The sequence below is a fragment of the Jaculus jaculus genome, chromosome 4 (genome assembly GCF_020740685.1).
Source record: "Jaculus jaculus isolate mJacJac1 chromosome 4, mJacJac1.mat.Y.cur, whole genome shotgun sequence".
Lineage (NCBI taxonomy): Eukaryota > Metazoa > Chordata > Mammalia > Rodentia > Dipodidae > Jaculus > Jaculus jaculus.
This window is the reverse complement of record NC_059105.1, coordinates 77,666,167-77,690,211: the sequence shown is the minus strand read 5'-3', so window position 1 is coordinate 77,690,211 and position 24,045 is coordinate 77,666,167. Positions and strand designations below refer to the sequence as shown.

At 40.1% G+C, this 24,045-nt stretch overlaps 1 protein-coding gene and 1 long non-coding RNA gene across 2 annotated transcripts in view; both read right to left on the bottom strand.

The window, feature by feature from the left end:
• Dpp4 (dipeptidyl peptidase 4) overlaps nt 1-24,045 on the bottom strand; it is an 88,864-nt gene that overhangs the window by 18,956 nt on the left and 45,863 nt on the right. The window contains exons 11-20 of the mRNA XM_045147719.1: nt 17,027-17,162; nt 14,970-15,014; nt 12,826-12,933; nt 12,515-12,591; nt 11,564-11,617; nt 11,092-11,213; nt 7,177-7,224; nt 6,837-6,935; nt 4,276-4,345; nt 1,674-1,868 (exon numbers count right to left, since the gene is read on the bottom strand). Coding sequence (XP_045003654.1) covers nt 1,674-1,868; nt 4,276-4,345; nt 6,837-6,935; nt 7,177-7,224; nt 11,092-11,213; nt 11,564-11,617; nt 12,515-12,591; nt 12,826-12,933; nt 14,970-15,014; nt 17,027-17,162 — 954 coding nt within the window. The remainder of the gene's footprint in view (nt 1-1,673; nt 1,869-4,275; nt 4,346-6,836; nt 6,936-7,176; nt 7,225-11,091; nt 11,214-11,563; nt 11,618-12,514; nt 12,592-12,825; nt 12,934-14,969; nt 15,015-17,026; nt 17,163-24,045) is intronic.
• Nucleotides 20,779-22,244, bottom strand: LOC123460141. The gene is made up of 2 exons (XR_006636804.1): nt 22,178-22,244; nt 20,779-21,034 (listed from the first exon to the last, which is right to left on the bottom strand). It is a non-coding gene; the product is annotated as an uncharacterized LOC123460141 (long non-coding RNA).

The window sequence follows — 24,045 nt, the reverse complement described above, 5'->3', positions numbered from 1 at the left end:
GAAAGTTAAAATGTTCTTTTTTTTTTTTTTTATTGGATTCTATAAAAGTCCCTCCCAAGTTTACACTTGGGTTTGAGCTTTATGTAAAGTAGATCATGTGTACTTTTGTATCTGGTTTCTTTCATTCAAGATTGTTGTGTGATTTAGTTCTTCTGAGTCATTGAAATAGTGTTCCACTGTATAAATATACTTCATCCCATTACTTTTTAAACTGTAGTTTTATATTTCTTTAATTTTTGGACTTTGGTAGATTAGATTTGAGAGGCCATGGAAATTCTATCCTCTTATAGAACAGCCCTGATATACATTTATTTTTAAAATTTTAAGGCCTTATTCTTGAAACAACATATTCTTTCTCTAACTTAAATATCTCTTTTTTTACTTTTTAGGTAATAATGAACCATTAACTTTGTTATATGCCTACATTTCCTAGCTAATGAAGCCCTTATGATTATGATTCATGACAATTGTCCCCTACATGTTCCCCCTCAAAGGAGAGTCACCTTTATTCAAGTAGTAGGAGTCACTCCCTGGACCTCATGGCCCTTACCTCCTGCAGGGTAAATGCACACTCAACCCCTCTTTTTAGTCTGAACTGTAAAGGATAGACTTGACTATTTAGTCAGGCATTTACTCAGTGTCAATTTTACTCAATGGTCAATTTAATTGGCTTGAGAAATATTGTAGGGTTTATTAAAGCACATCTCTGGGTGTGTCTGAGAGGGCTTTTTCAGAGAGGGTTAACTAAGTGGGGAAGACCTATTTTGAATGTGGATAGTACCATCCCAAAAACTGAGGCCCAGAAGGAATGAAAAGGGAAGAGAAGGCTCTCAGCAGAGGCATTGTTTTCTCAGTTGCAACTGGCTTCCTGGAGGGAGGGCAGGGGGATTTAACATGTTTGGATAAGCAGGCTACAAAGCTGCAAACACAGTTTAATGGGTGACTCCAGTAGGAGCTCAGAAAACAAAATTACTGATAGGACTACAGTAAGGATGGTATGCATTGGGTTTCATATGGAAAAATGACTTGATCTGCAACTGGACCAAAGGTCATTTGTGTTATTATAGCAAAGACTTTATCTACCTTTAGCCCATGCCCTAAGGCTTTCTGGGAGGCTCAAGTTAAAGATGACAGATTGATCAACTTAGTGAAGAACTTTCAAGGCTCCATAGCATTCGAGTTGTGGCATAGTTACTGCTGGCAGCTTTTATCCATGTTTACAGTGAGAATTGTTATCAATTTTAGAGGCTAGGGTTGAAAAATGCATAGTTTATCCTGAGTTGAGAGCCATGGACAATGGATTGAAATATCTCAAACCATGAACCCAAATGAATCCTTTCATGTATTTTGTCTCAGTGACAAAAATTCTGACTAACATAATCAGAGCATATTTGTTCCTCAGTTTATCCATGTGTTTGGTGAATTTCCAGTCTCTCCTCTTAGGAAGTAGTAGTAGATATGCCAAATCCTTTTATAAAATCACATATAAAAAGAAATTTAGGAAATGATTTTTTAAACTTTATATAAATCTATAATGATACATTTATCTAAATATAATATCTTCACTAAAAAACCCATAAGGATAAAAGATTATAAATTCATCCCAGAACCCTTTTCATGCTTTATAACTTTAAAATACAAAGGAAGGGTGAAGCAATCTTCTAGTCACTTACCTGGCTGCTTCAATTTGATCTTCAACTTCAAAGGTTCCTAGTCTTCTGTTGATTGCATGCATGATCTTATCTCCCTGGTAACCACTTCCTCTGCCATCAAAGCTAGCCACTATGATATTTTCTGTACTTGCAAGGTAAGTGGCCCAGTTGAGTCTGAATGCAGCATCTGCTTTTTGACTACAGGGGCCTGCATATCTGTAAAAAAACGGCAAGTTGTTAGATTTAATGATTTTCTTAAATAAAAGAATGCTTGCATTTCCCTTTCTTATGGACAAAGTGGATACACCTTTCCTCATCATGAAACTGAACTCACACTAACCACTGAATTATCAAGAAAGGGTCCTTTAAACTTGGCAAAGTGACTATTCTGATTGCGTGTTTTCTATAAAGAAGTCCATCAGGTTTGTCTTTGAAGATTATTATCACACATATTCTACAATTTTATGTACTATGTAATTTTAGACACCAAAATAAATTTTTCTAATAGTGGGGATAGAGAAACTGTGTTACGAAAATGATGATGATAAATGCAGTTTGAATATATCTGTCCTTTTCAGCTTAGAAAACACTGTGTACATGTTTATTTCCTATGGTTGAATTTCCTTAAGGACTCTGATTTCTATGTCATATACTCTGCATGTCCCTAAGGATCCTGTACAGTATTGCTCATACTAACACTATAAATCACTGTGCAATGGGTCCTAGTAAATGAATGTTAGTACATACAAGCTCAATGAAGAAAGAAACAGAAATAAATTTGAAATGAAAAATAAGCATGCTATTTAGCATTTTAAGAATTTTAACAACCTTGTGTCTTTGTACATCTTCATAGGTTATAATCTATCCCATATGTAATTGCATACACAATATCTATCAGCCCTCTCATTTCTGTTTGTTAAGTAAGAGATTCTCCCCATAGCTTGTTACATCTTATTCAGATGTCATCTTGGCATGATCTACAAGACTTCTGGATATGGATCTTCTCAACTAACTTCTCATCTCTCATATCACCTGCTCTCCCTCAAAGAAGAAACAAGTCGTGCTTGAATGCCCTTGCTAACGTCATAGTCTCTTCTTAGGGATGGAAGTCCTTTAAACAAAATGTTATATTATTACAATTTTAAACTAAATGTTACACCATCCTAACTTTACACAGAGGAATGCACTCATTCATTCATATGCAAATAAATATTTTATTAACGTGAAATTCCTTAGTCCTATCAATGACAGTAATTTGATAAATTAAAAGCATACTTTAGGATACTCAAAATGCACCAAAACAGAAATCCAGAAGATGCTGAGAACTCGACACTAAAGTAGACTTAAAACATACCCACCACAGCTTAGGGAATTTTGTAGAAGAGGGGAATTGGAAAGAGCCACTGAGTGGATGGGGATATCTAGAGGCATTGCCCCCAAAATGACTGACTGCTGCTCTCATAAGTCATAGCCCACAACTACATGGTGAATATCAGCAATCCTACTGAGGAAGGCCCTTGGTGGAATGCGGGAAGGGAGGAGGGAAGTGATGGTATCAACACAGGATGTGTCCATACGAAGTTTCTACTTAAATTAAAAAATATATAATTTAATGTTAAGTATGTATCAAGTTACCTACTCCCAAGATTAAGTAAATATATATATATATAATAAATAAATATATATTATATATATAAAAATATATATATTTACTTAATCTATCTATATATATACACACATACATATATACATATATATATGTGTGTATATATATATATATATATATAGAGAGAGAGAGAGAGAGAGAGAGAGACAGAGAGAGAGACAGAGAGAGAGAGAGAGAGAGAATAAAGGATCAGAAAAACAAATGGACAGAAATAGGCAAAATTAACTTTTTAAAAACCTTTTGAAATTACTTTCAGGGAGTTCACGGAAGATAGAGGAGAGGCAGGTTGGGTTTTATGGGGGCAAAATAGAAGAAGGAAATAGCCATCAGTGGTTCAGGAAGGGAGGAAAGATGTATTTGGCTCCATATTTCAGTAATTTGTACTAGGCAAGAACAATGGCAGCTAACTGCTCAATAATTCTCTCTCTCTTTCTATCTTTCTATCTCTCTCATACTTATGCTTCTTTTTAACTATTGCATTTATCAATATATTTATTTTTAATATTTTATTCATTTATTTGTTTGTCTATTTACTTATTAGAGAGAGAGAGAGAGAGAGAGAGGATGGGCACGCCAGGGCCTCTAGCCGCTGTGAAGGAATTCCAAACATATGTGCCATCTTGTGCATCTGGCTTTCATAGGTCCTGGAGAGTTGAACGTGAGTCCTTTGGCTTCGCTGGCAAGAGCCTTAACCACTAAAAAATCTCTCCAGCCCACATTTCTGTTTTGAAAAATTTTATTCATTTATTTATTTATGTATTTATTTACCTGAGAGAAAGAGAGAGAGAGAGAATAGGCACATCAGGGCCTTCAGCCACTGCAAATGAATTCCAGAGGCATGCACCACCTTGTGCATCTGACTTTACATGGGTCCTGGGGAATCAAACCTGGTTTCTTGGGTATTGCAGGCAAGTGCCTTAACCATAGAGCAATCTTTCCAGTCCTTCTCATACTTACACTTCTAAAAGGAGAGGATATTTCTTGGATTTATCAAAATGGGGAGGCAAGATCATTTGATACCAAAATTCTAAACAAAGAGAAAGATTAGTTAGTGAATTAGAAACAATTATTATGCAAGATTTCATTCTTATTTTTCAGTGGGGTCAGGTCTGGAATGCAACAATTTGTTAAAATAGAAAGAAAAAGAAAATAATCTGCTTTAAATCATTCATGTCTTGAGATATACAAACGCTCTGTCAAGTTAAAAGACTGGTTAGTACTAAAGCAAGTAGCTTCTACCGTATCAATTAAATACCTTGTTGCCTTGTGAAAGAAAAGTGCATCTCAGGATTCCTAATGCTTTGTTTCTATGCTTCTGTGCTTTGGCATCTGATCCACTTATCTAACTTGTTTATGGCTTATGTTCTAAATTTTCCTCCAAAATGTTTTCCTCTTCTTGAATTTCCTTGAAGCTGTTTAGATCTTATAGTTGGCCTCAACTCTCTTTTAAAATTCTGATTAAATAACATTTTTGTAACCCCCATTGCCATCTCAGACCGTAAGACTGATACCCCATTTTCAGCTCTGCCTTTCACAGAATGAAATCAGCTTGTGTGGCAAGAACTGCTGTGGACATTCTGAATGATCTTCCTCCCATCTGCTTAAATCCTCGTGTGCGATTTAACATCAGCTGAATAAAAATTTGCCCATAAATAATGAATTGGTTGTCTATACTCCCTAATTAAGGATAAGTAAGACTAATTAATCAAAATATCTTTCATATTTAGTAAGATTTAAAAACTACAGACAAAAAATCCTTATTTACAGAGGTTTTTCTTACATTTACTTCTATCTTTGTTAGTTTATTTTACAATAACTTGGCTAAGGAGAAGTTGTTAGTAATCAAATCTTTTTTTTTTAAATTATTTATTTATTTATTTGAGAGCGACAGACACAGAGAGAAAGACAGATAGAGGGAGAGAGAGAGAATGGGCACGCTAGGGCTTCCAGCCTCTGCAAACGAACTCCAGACGCGTGCGCCCCCTTGTGCATCTGGCTAACGTGGGACCTGGGGAACCGAGCCTCGAACCGGGGTCCTTAGGCTTCACAGGCAAGCGCTTAACCGCTAAGCCATCTCTCCAGCCCATCAAATCTTTATATAGGTAGATTTGTCTTTGATTCACACATTGGTTAGTATTTGTATGCCTTATTAAATGTTTACAAGACCAAAAAACACTAATTATTAAAATTTCAATAAAACTGCAATATTAAACTCAGTTTTCTATGATATTTTTCAAATGTATGCCAAAGCCACCATCTGACTTCTGTTTTGTCTGATCAGTTGGTTATTGCTTAAGTACCACCTTTTTGAAAGCACACAGTTTTTATTAGGGGTTTTCTTTCTAGACTCAAAGTCCCATCTCCCCTGCTCTTTTATTCAGACTCCCCCTTCAGCCATCCTATCCTATAGTGTGAGAGGTTGTGACACCAATGTGCCCACGCCTGTTGTGGCAGTGCCATCCTATAAACCTATCAAGCTATCTGTCTAATTGTGATCCTAAAAGTCTCCAGGGTTCCTGCTGTATGCCAAATGAAACAGAATGTCACATCTCAGTTTTCAATGCCTTCAGCATCAGGCAGTCCACATTAACAAGGGATGATGGCTCTGGACCAGAGATGGCTGGCACCACCCAGGAACTCCTTACAAAAGATCCTGGACCCACCCTTCCCAGTGGAGTGAGAAGGCATATGTAAACAAGGATCCAGGTGACTCACATGCACATTCAGTTTGAGAACTACTACTCTAAGTTATTCTGCAGAAATATTCTCCACTTTCCAGAGTCTATCCTCCCATTTGCAATGTCAGGAGTTGAATATTTTATTGTTATGATACATTTTAAAAAATCTAAACTAAATTTTTTTTTTTTTTTGCTTTTTATAAGTTGTTATCTGTTAGTAGGAAAAGAAGCCAAATATTAACACTTTTATTTCAAATACTATTGGGCTGAAGAGATTGATCAGTGGTTAAAGGCATTTGCTTGCAAAGAATTTTATTCCTTTAGTGGTCCCTAAGTGTAACCTGTGATTGTCTCACCATGCCCAGTCCTAGGCTGAGTAGGAGAGGAGAAGAAGGTAGGAAGAATGAAAGATTTCTTTCCTGAAACTGAATCTTAACAATACAAATAATTCAAAGTTTTTAATATAATCATCTCAGACATTTTCTATCTCTGTGGTTCAAAGGCAGAATATGTCAGGTATTATCTACTTATTCATTTTTATAATTAATAATTGCTTATAAAACAGAGTTACTAATTGAATGAACTGGCCCAGCAATAGTACATTTTCTTCAAATACTTTTCTTCTGACAGAATGAATTTTATATAGAATTGAGCACTGAATTGAAGACAGCAGAATGTAAAAGTAGTACTTCTTGTCACAGAGCATTTCTTGGAAAAAGAACCTTACAAATTACCTCTACATAATATAAAATGCATATTTTCAGATCAAATGATCACATTGCTTGTGTTTTATTATTGTTTCCATGCAAGGCATTTTTTCCCAAAAGAATTTTAACTTACTTGTTTCATTCAACATAATGAAATCCAATTTTTTTGAAGGCATTTGAACATTCTCCAGCATTTTATCCAAAGCTGAATTGTCTTCCAGGACTCTTAGCTCTAAACAAATACATGTAATAGCAGTGATTCATCACAATATGGAGAATCTAGATCAAGCAGTGCATTAATGAGCAAGTATGACATGTGATGGCTAGAATATGTGTACTTCAGGTTATGAAACTTGTGCCCAAGTCATGGTTAAGACTCTATAGTACCAAAGGCTCACAATGATCACCACATGCTGGTCATATTTACATTTACTCTCATTAATGCAAGTGGAGGAGAAGACATGAGAGAATACCTTTGTCATCTGCACTGCGATGCAGAGTATAGAGGGGCAGACCAGGGCCTGTGAACAGAATCAGTGAAAAAATTATGTTTTCGATGAGTATAATATATATGAGACTTCAAAATTACTATTTATTCCCATCTAACTTTAATATAACACATACTAGATATTGCAATAGAGATGAAACTTAATAAATGTCTGTCTCAGAAGCTATTTTCTCTGCTTTGTTCCTCTTAGAAATAACTGCAATTGGGTGTGCAGACTATCATTGGAAGCACGGGGCTCAGTAGGGTGGGAAATAGACATTTGCCTTGTTGATCATCTTGTACTCAGTTTTATCATGAGCAAGCTGAAGCCAGAGCTTCAATCTTCCCCACTTGTGGTGATTTGATTCAGGTGTTCCCCATAAACTTAGGTGTTCTGAATGCTAGGTTCCCAGCTGATAGAGATTTGGGAATTGACATCTCCTAGAGGCAGTGTGTTGTTGGGGGTGGGATTATGGGTGTTATAGCCAGCTTCCCCTTGCTAGTGTTTGGCACACTCTCCTGATGCTATTGTCCACCTGATGTTGGCCAGGGGGTGATGTCCACCCTCTGCTTATGCCATCATTTTCCCTGCCACCATGGAGCTTCCCTTTGAGCCTATAAGCCAAATATACCTCTTATTTTCCCACAAGTTGCTCTTAGTTAGGTGATTTCTGGCAGCAATGTGCACCTGATTGCAATGGTAACGTGGTACCGAGGAGTGGGATTGCTGCTAGACACCTGACTGTGTGGCTTTGGCCTTTTGGAGCTGATTTTCAAGAGGGATGTGGAAGGATTTGAAACCTTGGCCTAAGAGATGCCTTGCAGAGCTGTGAATACAGCTTGATGGACTATTCTGGTCAGAGTTGAAAGAACTGAGTGCAGTAAGAACTATGGACTGTGAGGTTTGGCTTATGAGGGTGAGAAAGAGTTTTACTTGGACTGGGCTAGAGGCAGTTTATGTGAAAAACCTGCTGTTATGCCCATGTCCTGAGAAGTTGTTCAGGGTTGCTTTGCATAGAAATGACTGGTGTGAGCAAAGGAATATGACACAGAAAGAAAAAAAATTTGGGTGAATTACTCTCTGTTCAGTTGAAATTGAGAGATTACAACCTTTGAGATTGGGCCAGCTGACCTACACTTGGGCAACAGGAAGAATGTACACTCTTTTGAAGGGGCCTGAGTGCTCAAGGAGTGTCCTGTTCTTCAAAGTCTGTTTTATTTCCTCTGGATTAACAAATTGGCACTCTGCCTGATATTGTGGAGTATAAGAAATGCAGGAAATAGGGGGGCATTGAATTTGCAACATGGTTTTGTAGTTTGGAAATGGCCATGGGCAGTGTGAAGCAGGCTTTCTGGATGCCTACATAGACACTCCATGGGACCATGAGGATGGACCATGGGTTGCAGAAAGACTCCATGGAACTATGAGGATGAACCATGGATTGCAGTGGAGACCCAGAGGTGATGCTGGGACGACAAGATGGCTGTTGAGGAAAGCTGCCAGCTGCAGATGAAGTTTTCCAGGACCGTGAGTAGCCTAGCAAGAGGGGTGGAACTTGAACTCCAATTGCTGGTTAGAATTGTTGGACTTGGAGATTTGTCACTGGCTAGAGTTGTTAGACTTGAAACTACAGAGTTTGATGTCTTCCCAGTTTAAATCTTGTATTTATTGAATGTTTCTTTCCTATGCCTGGTGCCATCTTTTGCAGCGAGTGTTCATTCTGTGCCATTATGGGGTTTTTTAGGAAGGGGGGTTGGTATTATGGCTCAGTTAGGTGATCTTTAACTACGGAGATGTATGAACATCACTGGAATTTATAAAAACTATGGGACTTTTAAAGTTGGATGAATGCATTGCATTTTACATCATGTATGGTTGTTGGTTTATTGGCGCCAGGCATGGAATGTGGTGGTTTGATTCAGGTGTCCCCCCATAAACTTAGGTGTTCTGAATGCTAGGTTCCCAGCTGATGGAGATTTGGAAATTGACAACTCCAGGAGGCAGTGTGGTTTTGGAGGCAGGCTTGGGGGTATTGTGGCCAGCTTCCCCTTGCCAGTGTTTGGCACACTCTCTTGTTGTTATTGTTCACCTGATGTTGGCCAGAGGGTAATGTCCACTCTCTGCTCATGCCATAGTTTTCCCTGGCTTCATGGAGCTTCTCCCTCAAGCTGGTAAGCCAAAATAAACCTCTTTTCTTCACACAAGTTGCTCTTGGTCGGGTGATTTCTGCCAGCAGTGTGAACCTGACTGCAATACCACTCTATACCCATGGCTCTATGCTGACCACACCACCTCTTGGGCCCTGTACTTCTCAGAGGGCAGATGGGCTGAGTTCTAGGGTCAGCCTTACCTTACCTGCAGAAGTTCCCTCTTGGGCTCACATTCTGAGGAGTTCAGGAGCCTGGCAGTGCTTGACTTGAATAAACAATTCCTTTCTGGCATGCAAGAGTGTTTTTCTCACAAGCCTGTATCTTCACTGTTTACCCCAACTATGGGGATGGATTGTGGAGTGGAAGATAATATAATGTAGAACAAAGATATTTTGTGAGCAATATACTTTTGATGCTTTCAAATGATAGTCTTAATTTTCATGCTTGATTGAAACCACAGTGAATGCACTATCAGACCTTGGTTTGAAATCTAGATGGCTTGCTGAGTGAATTAGGCCAACATGTCACTGACTTAATATCTTTGCATACACAATGTGGAAAATATGTGCTTCGTAGCATTTTCTTAAGGCTTAAACAAGAAGCTGACTATGGGCTTTTAACAGAGTGCTTAGAACAAAGCATATTCCCATGACATGAAAAGAAAACCTGCCAGAGTAAAGAACCACCAAGAAATAGGTGAGAAAAAGTCAGATCACTGGTTCACAGTTTTCTCTTCTGCCACTGACAGCTGTTTTTAGAATATCTAGATTCCTAGTCTCATTTTGAGAAGTAACCCAGAACAGAATTTAGTGGGCAGTACTTGGAACAGACCTATGTTTAAATCCTATTGAACGTGCTGTGTGACCTGAATTGGTAGTTGTACTTCTTCATGTCCAGGCTTCTTCATTTTCAAAAATGAATAGCAATATCAACAGAAGCTAGCACAGGGAGCACGTACCACTCAGATTCCTGTTGAACTTAAAGGGTGAGTGCATAATCATCTAAAATCCATATTGCAGGTTAGGGTGAAGACTCAGTGGTGAGCAAGAGCACTTGCTGCTTAAGCATGAGTGCCTCTTGGATTGGAGACTTCCAAGTTCAACAACCCCAAAACTCACATAAAAAACTTGTCATGGCCACATATGTATGTAACCCCAGTCTAGGGGCAAGAGACAGAGATGGGAGAAATATCAGTGTGGCTCAAAAATCCACAGCTTTGGGTTGTGGGAGACTGGGTTACACAAAGCACTTGGATGAGCAATAGAGAAGGGCAACCAAAGCTCTCCTCTGGCCTCTTTGTGAATGCCTATAGTGTGCACATATCTACACACACACACACACATAACAGAACAGAACAATCTATACACACAAACATATACTACACATATCACACAACACACACACAATATAGCTTTTGGGTATATAAGAATGAATTCTTCAGAGGGAAGAAAGGTGGTATATATACATGTCACTTAAATGTGAGCAGACAGATAAGGAATGAGGTGAGTTCAAGAGCTCCCCAGGATCCAGAGGAAAAGACTATACAGTGAAGAAAGAATGGTTGCTGGGAGGGAACCCTTGGGCTCTCAGAGATAGGGCCAGGAGGCTGATAACAAGGGTATCTAAAAACGGAGGCACATCCAGTGAGTGGTAGGGAGGTCAAATGTACTGTACTGGTGTGACCCAGGGAAAGGAGAGATCAGTGTGTCACAGTTGGTGTATCCCTTCCTCTTAGTCAATAGAAACTTACCTGAACACCGTAGTTGATAATATTTTGCCCGTTTGCTAAATGACACAGAATTATACTGACACCTTTCCGGGTTCCAGTCACAGCTGAGGCACTTCACTTTTGTGTGGTCATTAAGTTGGATTCTGTAAGACCAACAGTGACAACTAAGTGCTTGGTGAGAGGAAGACATTAAATAATGCCATGTTCTACCTTCAGATATATCAGAATGTCCAAGTAATAATTAAAACACATTTTATTGTCATAAAAAGAATATAAATTAATGATAATCCCAATCCCACAATGTTTGAAAATGTCATAAGACATCCACTAACAGGCCTTTCTTTGATGATGTGCAGATTTGTTTTTGAAGAAATAAAGGACTATATAACAGTTACATTTTATTATCAGGTAGGACAAGGCACACACAACAAAAGGCATCCAGTAATTGTCAGTTAAAACACGGACGTTATCAACAACCAGCCAGAACTTTTACCTGTAAAGATTTCTTCCTCCTGGCATTCCCTTATATTCATTACTAATGTAGTACCTGGGAAAGAAACACAAAAAATTAGCTAGATCTCAATTACGTTTGTAAAAGTATCACAGGTGTCTGGTTAACTTGCATTGGTCCGCCCTTGCTAGCCGGCCCCTTGCCTTCCCACAGAAGCTGTTTCCTTCCAGCATCTCTATCCAGCACACACTTTTGTTTTTAAAGAGACTAAAATGATGAAACTATGGATTTCTTCCTGAATTAAGGTAATAAGAAAAAAAGTTAAAAGAAGGCTTTTTAAAAGAAAAATATGACTGGGCAACTAGTCTAAAACTGAGACCCATACTGATATGTTTTCCACATTTCCTGGTATACAGCATCGACTACTGGGCAGCAGGAGCTGCATGGCCCTGGGCACGCCCTTGCTGCTGCAGTCTCTAGAAGCTCCTTCTGACAACCGCACAATGCCTCTGCGCTGAGGCTGGTCAAGAACCACTGAGTGCACAGATTCTGGGGAAAAGCAACTCCCCCTTTACTAGCCTCTGTGTGTGCTGGTGGCACCTTGGGAAGGCTCTCTGTTTTCCAAAGAGAAACACCAAGACACTGGTGGATCAAACTGTCTTTCCCAGCCTCCTAAACTGTCCTTGCCAGCCCAATGTTAGCAGGATGCCCGAGTGCTCCAGCAGCGTTCCAGGACACCCCAGTGAAAGAGGCTGCACTTCCTGCAGGGGAAAGCAGGTAAGATCAAGAGGTAGGGCTGTCTGGTGGCAGCGAATCAAATCTGTTGAGCATATGTGAAAATCATTAAGGCTTCCGTATGTTAAAGAAAAAAAAAAAACAGATTGAACACAGTCCAAATAGACTACTCTTTGTCAGAGATTTTTCCTACTTCTGTGTAAAGAGGGCATGATTATAATTCATGGGTTTCTATCCTGCTGATTTTAAAATACTCACAGATAATCACTGGTCAGAGCTTCTATTCCAATGACTTCCCAGGCTCCTTTTGTAATAAATGTACAGTCCTGGTTGGGCTTTTAAACGAGAGATTTATTAGATATTTTCTCTAATCAAAGTAAAGTAGAGGATTAAAGCATTTATATCAAGACTTTAACCTTGAAATTTCCTGTTGAGCACCCCAAACCCCATTTCACCTTGCTCCATATACAACTGCAGATCTTGAATGAGTCTACTTACACTATAGTGCTCAATTTTACCAAATGATTTCCAAGTCAAGTAGAGTCAGCCCACTACATGAGAATACTTACTTTATTATCTTTTTGGAACTGGCAAATGTGTCTGTAGCCGTCTGCGTTGCTGATGATCTTATAGAAGCTATTCCCATCAGAGGTGAAGTGAGGCTCTGCAGGCCTAAACTAGACAATAACACAGAGCAAACATGTCACAGCATGGGTCTCATCGGAGTACCCACTTCGGTTTTAGGAAGTCCTCCCCATCACCCGCATCCAAAAACCATGCTTCCTTTACTTGTCAAACCATAGGCTTTCAAAAAGAAAATCCTCCCATCATAAAATGTGGACCACAAGACCTTCCTTATAGATATATCCTGGGGAGTGTGACAGTGCATTACAAATGCTCACATGAGACAAGGAGAAATGGTTACTGTCTCTCTGGGGACCTTCTCTTCATGTAGGATAATGAGGATTTCTGACCCTACAGGCATGGAATGTAGCATTCACTTTTCTTTAAAGAAGTAAATATCCTCAGTGTCATAGTGTGCTTTCTAGAAAGCAACATTTATTATTTCACTGTTTCAGTTTGGAGATTATGTGTCATTTGGGGAAGTTTTTTCATTCCCGTTTTTACACAATTTTTTTTTTGAAAGTCAGGCTTAGCTTTTAACCATTTCTGGACTAGATACCATAAGGAATGTCTGCTATATATTTCATATGGAAGCATTCATATAGTTATTTTTATCATAAGCCTTTTCATTTTGCTAAAGATGATCAACAATTTACAAAAAAAGTTTCCACAGAAATATAGAAGCAAATTCTCATTTTTTGAAGTTCAATAAAGAGAGTGCTCAGAAAGTGACGTAGTTTAAATAGAAGAGCATCTGTCCCAGCCTGAATGGATTGTGTTGCTTTTTGAATTCTATTTCTCAGAGGCATTTGAGAGCAGGTAGAAGATGGTCTTTTACATTGTTGGTTTCCTTCTCCCTCGATATTTCCGCTCTCATCAGCTCCCATTTTGGGGAGGAAGAAAAATGCTTGCTTCTTCTATTTAGTGATTCAAAGTGAATTCATTTAAGGAGCAAGCTGAGGCGTGTGGTACACTTGGTGTTCTCATTACAGAGCTCCGAAACACATTCCCCTCTCTAGACCTGTGTTCACAGCCTTATCTTTTTAATACATTTCCCTGTTTCCCCTGGATGGAGTTGTGCCTAGTAGAAATGTGTGAAAAGTGGCATCTGTCTGGTTAAATACAGAGAGGAAAAAACATATTTTTTTCAAAGAGTCGTGAGGAAGTGTAGCATGTCTCTTGCCATGGAGGAAACCACTTTTCATGTTGGCAAACCTCTCCCCTCTGTCCAATCAGTGCCTGACGAGAAAGGACATGTGGATGCTGCCGGAGCTCCCAGCCAGGCTAAAAAGGATCATCTTCCTGCATTGAGGCCTCACCACCATCACCCAAGAGACATGAAATAGCTATAATTTTTATGTCATTTTGTTTCTCTTTCAACAGAGGATTAATAGAACTGGTCACAAAAGTTAGTTGAGGTTCATTCTCCATCACATCTTTCATGCAAGGCATCACAACAGCTGGGATCTCTTCACCTGTGTGTCTCCTCCATGGGCTTAGAGTACTGTGACCAGTGAAGCTGAGCAGGGTGCATGCTGTGTGTCTCTACAAAGCAGAGCTCTGAGCCCCTAAGAGTCATTCCTCTTTCCTGGAAAAGGTGGTGCCTTTGAGCCTCGACCAATGTGTGACCTTAGAAGAGTATAATTTCCATCGACAAAGTGTTCACTGATCATTGTGGTGCTGGTGCTGAGCTTCTGCTGGCTATAGGCATTTGTTCAGGCTGAGCAGCAAAGGTGTTTTCTGCCTTCTAAGTGCATAACTCAAATGGGAGGTCAGCAAGCACATTGGGCATACTGGCGGCCCTCAGTAGCAGTTGCCCTGTACATTCCTGGGAGTTTCTCTTTGCCCAGAGCGAGTGTTGCTTCAGTGCTGCTCTTGAGCTTTCACTTGTCTCTTCATTTTTTTCTAGTTGGGTATTTAATACATTCTTCATAGAAGCTTATTTCTCATCTATCTCACATGCCGAAAAACATATCAACTACTATCTTGAGTAATTACAAATAGCATACAGCATTAATATAGAAGAGTTACATATTAATGAGTAGCTGTCGACCCATAGTACCCAAAATTCCAGAAATCAGACACTTACTCTGCCAACCCAGCCTGTGGTGCTCATCTCAACATGCTGCTGAGCCTAGAAAGTGAGGGAGGGAGACACAGTGACAGTGTTCAAAGAGAACAAGGTGGAACCCATGCTTTACAGTGAACAAAATCTCATCTAAAACAGTTGAAAATAATCTTCAGGAACATACATCTGTTATGTTCAAGTTTTTCATACGATAACATCTACTCATCTACATCTCCTGCCTGGGGCTCTCGGCTTCAACTCATGTACTGTCTTGGAAGCTCCACTGATGCTTTAAACTCAACATATACAGAACTGAAGATAATCTTCCTCACTTCTTCCACTCTCACCACCTGCTCTCAGTCCTTCACTCTCCACTTCTCTCAGGACAGGAATGTGTGGTATCAGGGCAGAATCCTACTCTGCTGACGCACGGACATTTCTCCTAGCCTCATTCTGTAACTTTTCTGTCCTTGCCCATAGTTACCTCCTTCATTCATGTCCTTGGCTCATGCCCTGTGGCCCACTGCCATGGTTCTTAATTGAGTATGCTTTCTATCTCACCTTTCGGTCCACTGTCTTCCTTGCTGAACCCATGTGTTACTTCATCTGGCCACAGATGAATTTATTTCCCATCATGATACTCTACAACTTTCTACTTCTTACAAGATAAATCAAAATTCCTAAGAATGGCCCAGAGCCTAACTCTAAATTTCTAGCTTTGGTTCTACTCTAACCCTCTCTCCTCATTCCAGTGCTACACATTCAGTGTCTGCCAGCTCTGAGATGGTCGCTGTGGATACTAGTGCATAGCCTTCTGCTTGGGTGGGTCTTTTGCTCTTACTATCATCCCACATATGACATCACAAACATCTATCTCCCTCAGGTCATTCCATTGCTCTTCCCTTGCCTCCAGTAATGTATCTATTCTTGCCTTCAATATCTTCTGCACCTTGTGTGAACCCACTTCTGTCATAATACCCTGATATTTTGATGGTTTAATCCAAAGGAATCAAAGAGTTGAGTTTTGCAATTTGAATTCTTGCTGTGTTCTGTGACCCAAGAAACCTTCTGAAGCTCACAGATCCAAGGGGTTCATAGTGCCTGGCATCTCTGCTCAATGCATGGCAAATCTTGCTATTCATCTTCAGAATGGGATTCCCTACCACAATAAAAACATTTTGGGGACAGACATGCTGTCTAATTTGTCTAGTTATTTTTTAAAAACAGAATGTACGTAGCTCAGCAAAGGGTTTGGAACATTGTAGGCACTCAATGTTTCTTGCATAAATAAGTAAGTCAAGCAAGATACAAAGTGCTCAAGCTCTGTGAAGTGAGAATCAGCCTGTGCCCATCCAGGATGATAGCAGGGAGGGAAGAAGTATAGCACAGGGCCAATGTCCATAGAAGGAGGCATACAGAGTGTCTCTGCCATGTGCTAACAAACGTCTTCACGATTTACCCTTTCTGGGGCTGCTGGCTCCCAAAGGGCTTAATGTGATCCTCTAGCTTGGATAGACTTCATGGCCTCCTGGCTGGGAACCCCAGCACCTTACGGTTGGATTAACATTCAGTTTACCTCAGTGTTGCCACCCTCTCAGGCTGGTAGCTATTTAAATTCTAAATCTGTTTCCTGCCTAAAGATAGTCACAGGATAGCAACTCATCTATGGCCTCCTGATAACTGTTTCATTTCACATGCATTCAGCTCATCATGACCCATCCTCTATATTTTTCTGTTAAAATATTCATTTCCCTTGCAGCCTGTGGTGATCATAACATTTTTGAATCCAGGCATCAGATGTTGTCTTTGAGGTTTCTGGTAGCCCTTTCTCCCTTTCTCAAGTGACAATATCTATAACTAAAGTTCTGTGATTATTGAGCAAAATGAAGTAGAAACACCAACAGATAGATAACAAATTATGGGATCAGCAAGGCTGATCAGCTATCTCAGGGCTATACACAAAGTCAGTCTAAAGAGAAACCCAACCCTTATTTAGATTCCCAACCTTCACTTTCCCCAAGGTAACAGAGCCTTCCCATCACATATTTGAAAAGCAGAGTATCCTAATGTAATCTTACCGATGGGCAATTCCACGTTAGATTGGACTTGTTATAATCACAGATCTCCATGACAGAGTAGTTCTGAATTCTCCTGAGCCACTGCAAAGATATTCTTTCTGGTGTGGCCCAGGTCACATCACATAAGTAGTGATCTCTGGGTGAAAGAAAAGTAAAGGAGGGGAGTGAGGAAGGGGAATGGCAAATGAATTTTTGTAGACCCTGTCAATATTCAACTCAACAAAAAGAAATCTATCCAAAATTGTTAGAGAATCATTTAGTGCTATACTATTTTATCTTTCCTTAATCTTAAAACACAATTTAATGAAATGAAAGTATATCCAACAAATAAAGTTAGCAGCATCCTGAAGAAACTAAACTGATGTGACTCAAACGATATGTTTAGGATTTATCAGGCCCCGAACTTGGCCTCTGGTAGTTCTAGAGAGTCAAGGGTGATAGTTTTCCATCTCCCCTCTGCTGTCTTGAGAGAACAGTACAGTAAGGACAGGACCACTTCTAATATTTTCTGGCAAATTGATGTGCTTCTTCAGAAAATTCCTTCTATTGGGGTGAAACTACAGATAACCCTTTTCTCAACTTCACTTTCAAGTGGGGAATAAAAGTTGACTCAAAAAAAAAAGGTTGACTCACACTTCTAAAAACTTTGTAAGTCTAAGAATTATACCCTGAAGACATTTCTCAAGAGTCAAAACATGAGCCCTGTGAAGAAATTAAGGAACCTTGTAGCATTATCACTTAAATTTATAGACAGACAGTTCTCACAGGCCGTCCTCCCCAACACATACCTTTAAAATTTTTGGAACTACTCTATGATTTACAGTGAAATGCAGGGAATTTATAACTTACTCTTCTGTTAGCCTCCCTAATACTTTCTGCTCTAGATATTTTGTTTTCTCTCACTTTTACTCCTCCCTAAGGGTTATTTGGGGTGACTATTCATATATCACTCAGCACAATGACTGATCAAAGCCTTGCTCCCTTTTACTGGGAGTTTAAGATGAATCTTTTCATCTTTTGTTTACCTTTTGGCCCCATGACCATATCTCCCTCCATTCCAACTGTCCTAAAACACTCCCCCTTTGAGACTCCTCAGGTGGTACCTATTTCCTCTAGTGGCCACGTTGTTCCTCTTGTTTGACTTCCAGTTCAAGGCAGGGACCATATGGGCCTTATTCACAGGGTATCCCCAGAACAAAGTGGAATGCTTGATACACTATAGGTGCTCACTTAATCCCTCTGCAATGCGGCTCTCAAGAAGGGCAAAAATCCTCTCCTGACTTTTGTGACCTAATCAGCAGTCCTTTCTCAGAACTAATATTTTGTCTTGGTTTTACTTCTTTCACAGACTCTGAATTCTACAACATCTATCTTCTCTGCACTTGGAAGGGCTCAGGATCAAGCACTCTAAGTCCCCTATAGCTTTGCATTCCATTCTTATGGCTGGGCCACCTCATGGGTTCATGTCCTCACTGAGGCTGTTATCCCACTGCAGGTTACCTCAGGTACTGAAAGTCTGAAGTCCAAGTGAGCATCCCCATCCCCTGTGTGTGTGGCGCTTGGATGAGCCCTCCCATTTCAGCCTCCCTTGTACTCTCCACTCCTGGGGGCTGTTTTCTCCTCAACACCCAAAGAGACTTCCCTGTTTTTTCCATCCTTATTCATTATTTGTTTTGAAATGACTGTCTGTGGATCTTAAGCATTTCTTGCCCATGTTGTTTTCTGGAAAAGCCCTGCTGCCGCATCATCACCAACATCCTGCTGCTGATCCTGAGCACCAGGGGGGCAGTGTTTGAGAGCACTCCTTCCCCACAGAAGAGCAGTCTACTTTATCTCTTCTGCATTCAAAAAGGTGGGGGTGGGGGGTGGGGGGTGGGGGTGGGGGGAAGGGGAATCATGACATGAAACCCTTCCTTACCACCAACATGCAGGAATCAGAAGAAAAATAGAAAATCATGGTTTCCTAGCAGAATTGTCTAACCAGAGGTTGAGAAACATTAGTTGAGGCCAGAGTAAATATTTTGATCTTTGTGGTCCACATGTATGTGTCATAGCCACTGTACTTTACTAGACTGGAAACAACCCAGAAATTATTGATACAAATGAGACTGCTATATTTTGAAGAAATGCTGTTCTTAAAATATATCATTGTGGTATCATAAAATATCTTCTACTTTTGACTTTTCTTCTCAAAGCTTTTAAAATGGAAAGCCATTATTATTTCTGGAGATTACAAAGACGGGTGGCAAGATGAATTTGGACTCATTAGTCATTCTTACTTGTTCAGATCAAAAGAGCCTCTGCATACCTCTTATCTAAGCACTTGCACTAGGCTGAAAACAGATTATGTTTCAAAAAAAATTAAGAACAAAACAAAATTCCTTTGGATGTTCTGATAAAAAAAAATGTATCTCTCTGTTAGGGGAAATGTCTGTGTGGTAATATATACAAACTGTGTTGTAGCAATACCTGTCCTCTTTTTAGAATTGTTCTGGTGACTGTGTGGCAGACAAGAGGACCAGAAAATGCTTTTCTATGATTACTGAGTGACTGATGCAAAGTAGTTTTATCTACCCAGGCTGTAAATTATATCTCAGATTTTGGAATCAGCAGTAAAAAGCAACTCTCCCCGATTTGAAATCACTGAGTAATGAAGTGCTGGAAATCAGCCTGGAAACCCTTGTTCATTGCCTATATCTAGATAATGGTTAATGAACCTGGATCTTCTAACGTTGTCACTCTCCATAGACCAGAGTGAACTCTGTACTCTGGGAGGGCTCAGCAAAGGCCATTCACTGGGGAAACAGATAATAAGTTTAATTTTTTTTTTTTTTTTAATAAATAGTCTTCCCTCCAGTCACAGTGCTGAGCCAAGGTTATGCCAGACTGAGACCTTTGAATCATGACAAAGGTATGCTCAGCTGAACTCTTCACTGAAAGGCTTAAGCCCTCACTTTAAACTAGAAACATCCTACCAGCAGGCTGATCAACTGTGCTTTGCAGGCTACACACTGATTTCATGCAAGAAACAGAAAGAGAGAGAGAGAGAGAGAGAGAGGAAGGAAGGGGAAAGGAAGAAGGGAAGGGGGCTGGAATACTGCATAGATTGTTTCTGCAGTGGTTACAGGAGTGTGTGGGGAGATCCTCAGCCCAGCCTTCCTATGGGCCTTGACTGCTTGTCCTGGGAGAGACACAGTGACCCAATAAGGTCTTCTAACATCTGTCTGTGTTAGTCCAAGAGGAATGTGGTGAAGTAATTTCTGGACTGGACAATAAGAGTTCAAACCCTGGTGGAGTTACTTTGTGCCAGGAGCTGGGCTGAGTATTTCCTATGAGGCTCAAGACCAGTCTGTAAGACAGGAGCATTGTAGTTCATGTCTTGCAGACGAGGAAGCAGTACACAGAAAAGTTAAGTTCCTTGCCCGCAGTCACCCAACTGGAATGTTTTGGAGTCAGAATTCAAACCAAGCAGGTGGTGGCAAGTTTCCTGTTCATACTCACTCTCCTGTTGAACCTCTAAGTGTCCCTTTGGGAAACTACTGGTTAGCTTTGGCCCTGTACTTCTTCCAAACATAACATTCCTTATTCATAACATCTATTTATTCCTTGAGAGTTGTGTATAGACTAAATTTTATGAAGTAAATCCTAGGTGCATGCCTGATGGAGAGTTGCTGTCTGAATCCTTTGCTACAGGGAGTCCCCTTAAAAAGTGACTGTCCAAGCAGTTGCAAAAAAGGAGCGAGTTGATAAAGTCTTTTGAGTGGCATTAATGTTTTTAATCAGAATAAAATTTTTTTGTACAATAATAATACTTAAAATAAGGTATGTCTTGCTAACTGGAAGAAATAATGGAGGGAAAAATGCTACCAAGAGCAAACACAGTCCGTGGAGTGATTAATTCAGTGAATCACCAGACGAAGCAGGCGTACTGCCAGTGCTGGCCGTGAGCTCCATGCCACCTTCTGCTCTGATAGGAATGCCAACCTTCCTAGGTCCACTGATGTATCACTGAGAAAAGAAATGAGTGGGGTGAAATACAGCAGATCTGAGGGATACAGCATGGCCAGCACGCAAGCCCTAATCTGTACCCTGTTCTTGCAGGTGTCACTAGGTTGCTAGTTGGTGTAACAGGGGATATGGAGTATTCGTCCAGTTTACTTGCTGCTTATATGACAATCTTAGGCTCTGATGATCCTACTTGTAGACCAACAGTCATTTACTCTCTTTATCTACTGTGTCCCTTAGGACCAGGGAACCAGGGGTGGGGTAATGTCATGAGCTGGGTATGATGGACCTGGAAGCTATTCGGGAGTCATATTATCAGAATACACCTTCTCTGTTCCTCTGGATTTAGCCCACAAAATTTGTAGATGGCTGGGCAGAGAGAGAGAAAAGAGGGAATGCTATGTAGAGCTATCTTGAAAGTTATCTTTGAACTAGGTGTGAATTTCTATGGCACACATATTCACTGACACCCAGAAAGTCATCTTACCCATCCATTCATGCACTCATCTGACCATCCACTCTATTAATTGTTCTACAGGTATTAGCCGACACCATGTCCCAGTCACCTTACTAGGCGCCAGAGGTACTATTGTTAAGCCAGTTCCTATCTTGTACACCTGGCCTTATTTCAACTGGTACTGCAAACATTGCTCTAAGTAAAAGTTAAGAGTTTTATAATTTTTTTCATTGTATGTATTTTCTTTCCAATATTTTGGGTTTGTAAATTCCCATTTTAAGTAATCAATACACATTAGCAGCTTAACTAATGTAATCATGAATCTATGTGGGTGGTGAAGTGGCTCACCCTGGTACAAGTTTTGGCCTGGTTGTTGGAAGAGTGGCCTAGTTACCCTTCTCCCTTGTTATCAGAGCAGCTGTGCTGCCACCCATTGCTAATTCCTAAGAAACAGGCCTCATCCTCCCTTAGTATTGGACTTGCTGCAGCATGTACACACAGTAAAATGAATGAGGAGAACCTGCGCAGATGAAGGAAGAGTGGTTGCTGATACTGCATGGCCACCCACTCCAGGAAACTGAGTCACAGGAAATCACAACACACAGGCCAGACAACTCACTAAGTGTAACTTCCTGGGAGTGCTGTGGCCCTAAAGCACCTTTGTCCAAGGACAGAGTACAGAAACTCACCAAGTACTTTAACAATTTTTCCTTGCAGGGACCACAAGCCTCATGTTTGAAAAAGCTGCAGTCTCACTAATAGTAAGAGAAATCAGAGATGTATTTTAGATTCCCTAGGCAACATTTCCCTGTGGTAGTTCTTAAAGTAATTTCTTTGGTCATATATGTTACATAAACAGAAATCCACAGTGAATGAGCCAGCCATCACCACGAGTTTAACTTAAAGAAGTACAAAGAACAAAGGATTAATGATTAATACACAAGAGGGCAAAAACCAAATCCTTAGAATTGGTTTGGTTTTCTGAGTTCAGCATTTTACCACTGTGCCTTAGAAAGTGACTTCTTAGTGGGAACTACTAACTTTCTCCATGCATAAAATGGCTGTGGGGATATGATGTAGTGGTTAAAGCACTTGCCTATAAAGTCAAAGGACACAGATTCGATTCCCCAGGATCCACATAAGCTAGATGCACAAGGCAGCACATGTGTCTGGAGTTCCTTTGCAGTAGTTGAGGCCCTGATGCATCCATTCTCTCATCTCTATGCCTCCATCTCTCTCTCTCTCAAATAAATAAATAAAAAATATTAAAAAAAACTGAAGCTAAAATAAAATGGCTGTGGGAATTACACCATAGGGGTCATGTGCAGAAGAAATGAGACAGCAAGGGACAGAACACTATGCTCAGTCTCAGCCTATAGGAAGTATTCAACTCAGTTAAATCCAATTCAATTATTTTGTTCCACTGAGCAGAGGCCTCCATCAACCTGTTGCCATGTTGCACATTGATGTTCTGTTTGATTTAAGCAAATGGTTTTCTGTCTCAGTGAAGTACTGCCTGCATGCTCTCAGTGGAAGACTGCTCTTTCAGGAATGCAGCACAAGGAGCAACCTGAGTAGTGATCATCCATCTGTTTTCTGAAATTGCACTGCAGCATTCTATCTCATTCAAATAAGGTTCCAGGTCTTGTAGAAACCTGTTTATAAATCACCACTCAGAAGGCTGGGGAGACAGATAGTTCAGAAGTTAAGGCACCTGCCTGCAAAGCCTAACGTCCCAGGTTCGATTCCTCAGTACCCATGTAAAGCCAGATGCACAAAGTGGTGCATACATCTCGAGTTCATTTGCAGTGGAAGAAGGACTCAGTGTGCCCATTCTCCATCTTTATCTCTTCTTGCTATCTCTCTCTGCTTGAAAATAAATAAATAAAACTGAGTCATGAGTGACGTCTAAAGTTGGTTCTATATGAGATTCACACAAAGTTCATCTTTGCCACAGACTGGTATTGGCAAGACCAAGAAGTCATAGTAAGCACTGCCAGGCTCTCCCTGGACATCCACAGCATACCCACACCCTGTGTGTTCCACCTCCGTGCTGCCCTCTCCTCTGCTTGGCAGGAGAGCCACTTCCTCAAAGTGCATACACCTGATAATACTTTCTTTCATACCAGCTCATGGAAAACCCACCTAACCTCCTTGCAATGCCTTCAGCCTGTCATTAATACTTGCCATTTCATTATTTTCACCATTTATCTGAAAATTTTCTCCTTTTTTTATACCTATAAGGAGTCCTAGAAGGATACAGGCTCTCTTTATACATATTTGGGGAGGTATAACTAGTGTGCTCAATCAGTGTTGATTAAAGATATGGCTGGTTGGAACCAAACAGTAGCTTTAAAAACCTTTGGGTAAAAATTTATATCTATGAATAATTTCAGGGAAAACTGTTTGTTTTTTAATTTACTGATAAAATTCCTCACATGAGTGGATTAAAATAGTTAGTTCTAACTACACTAAGCACAGAGTGCAGGCAGCCAGCAGTATCACCCCAGAGGAACTGGGTGTGTCCCTATTGCTCTGATGACACTTCAGACATCTG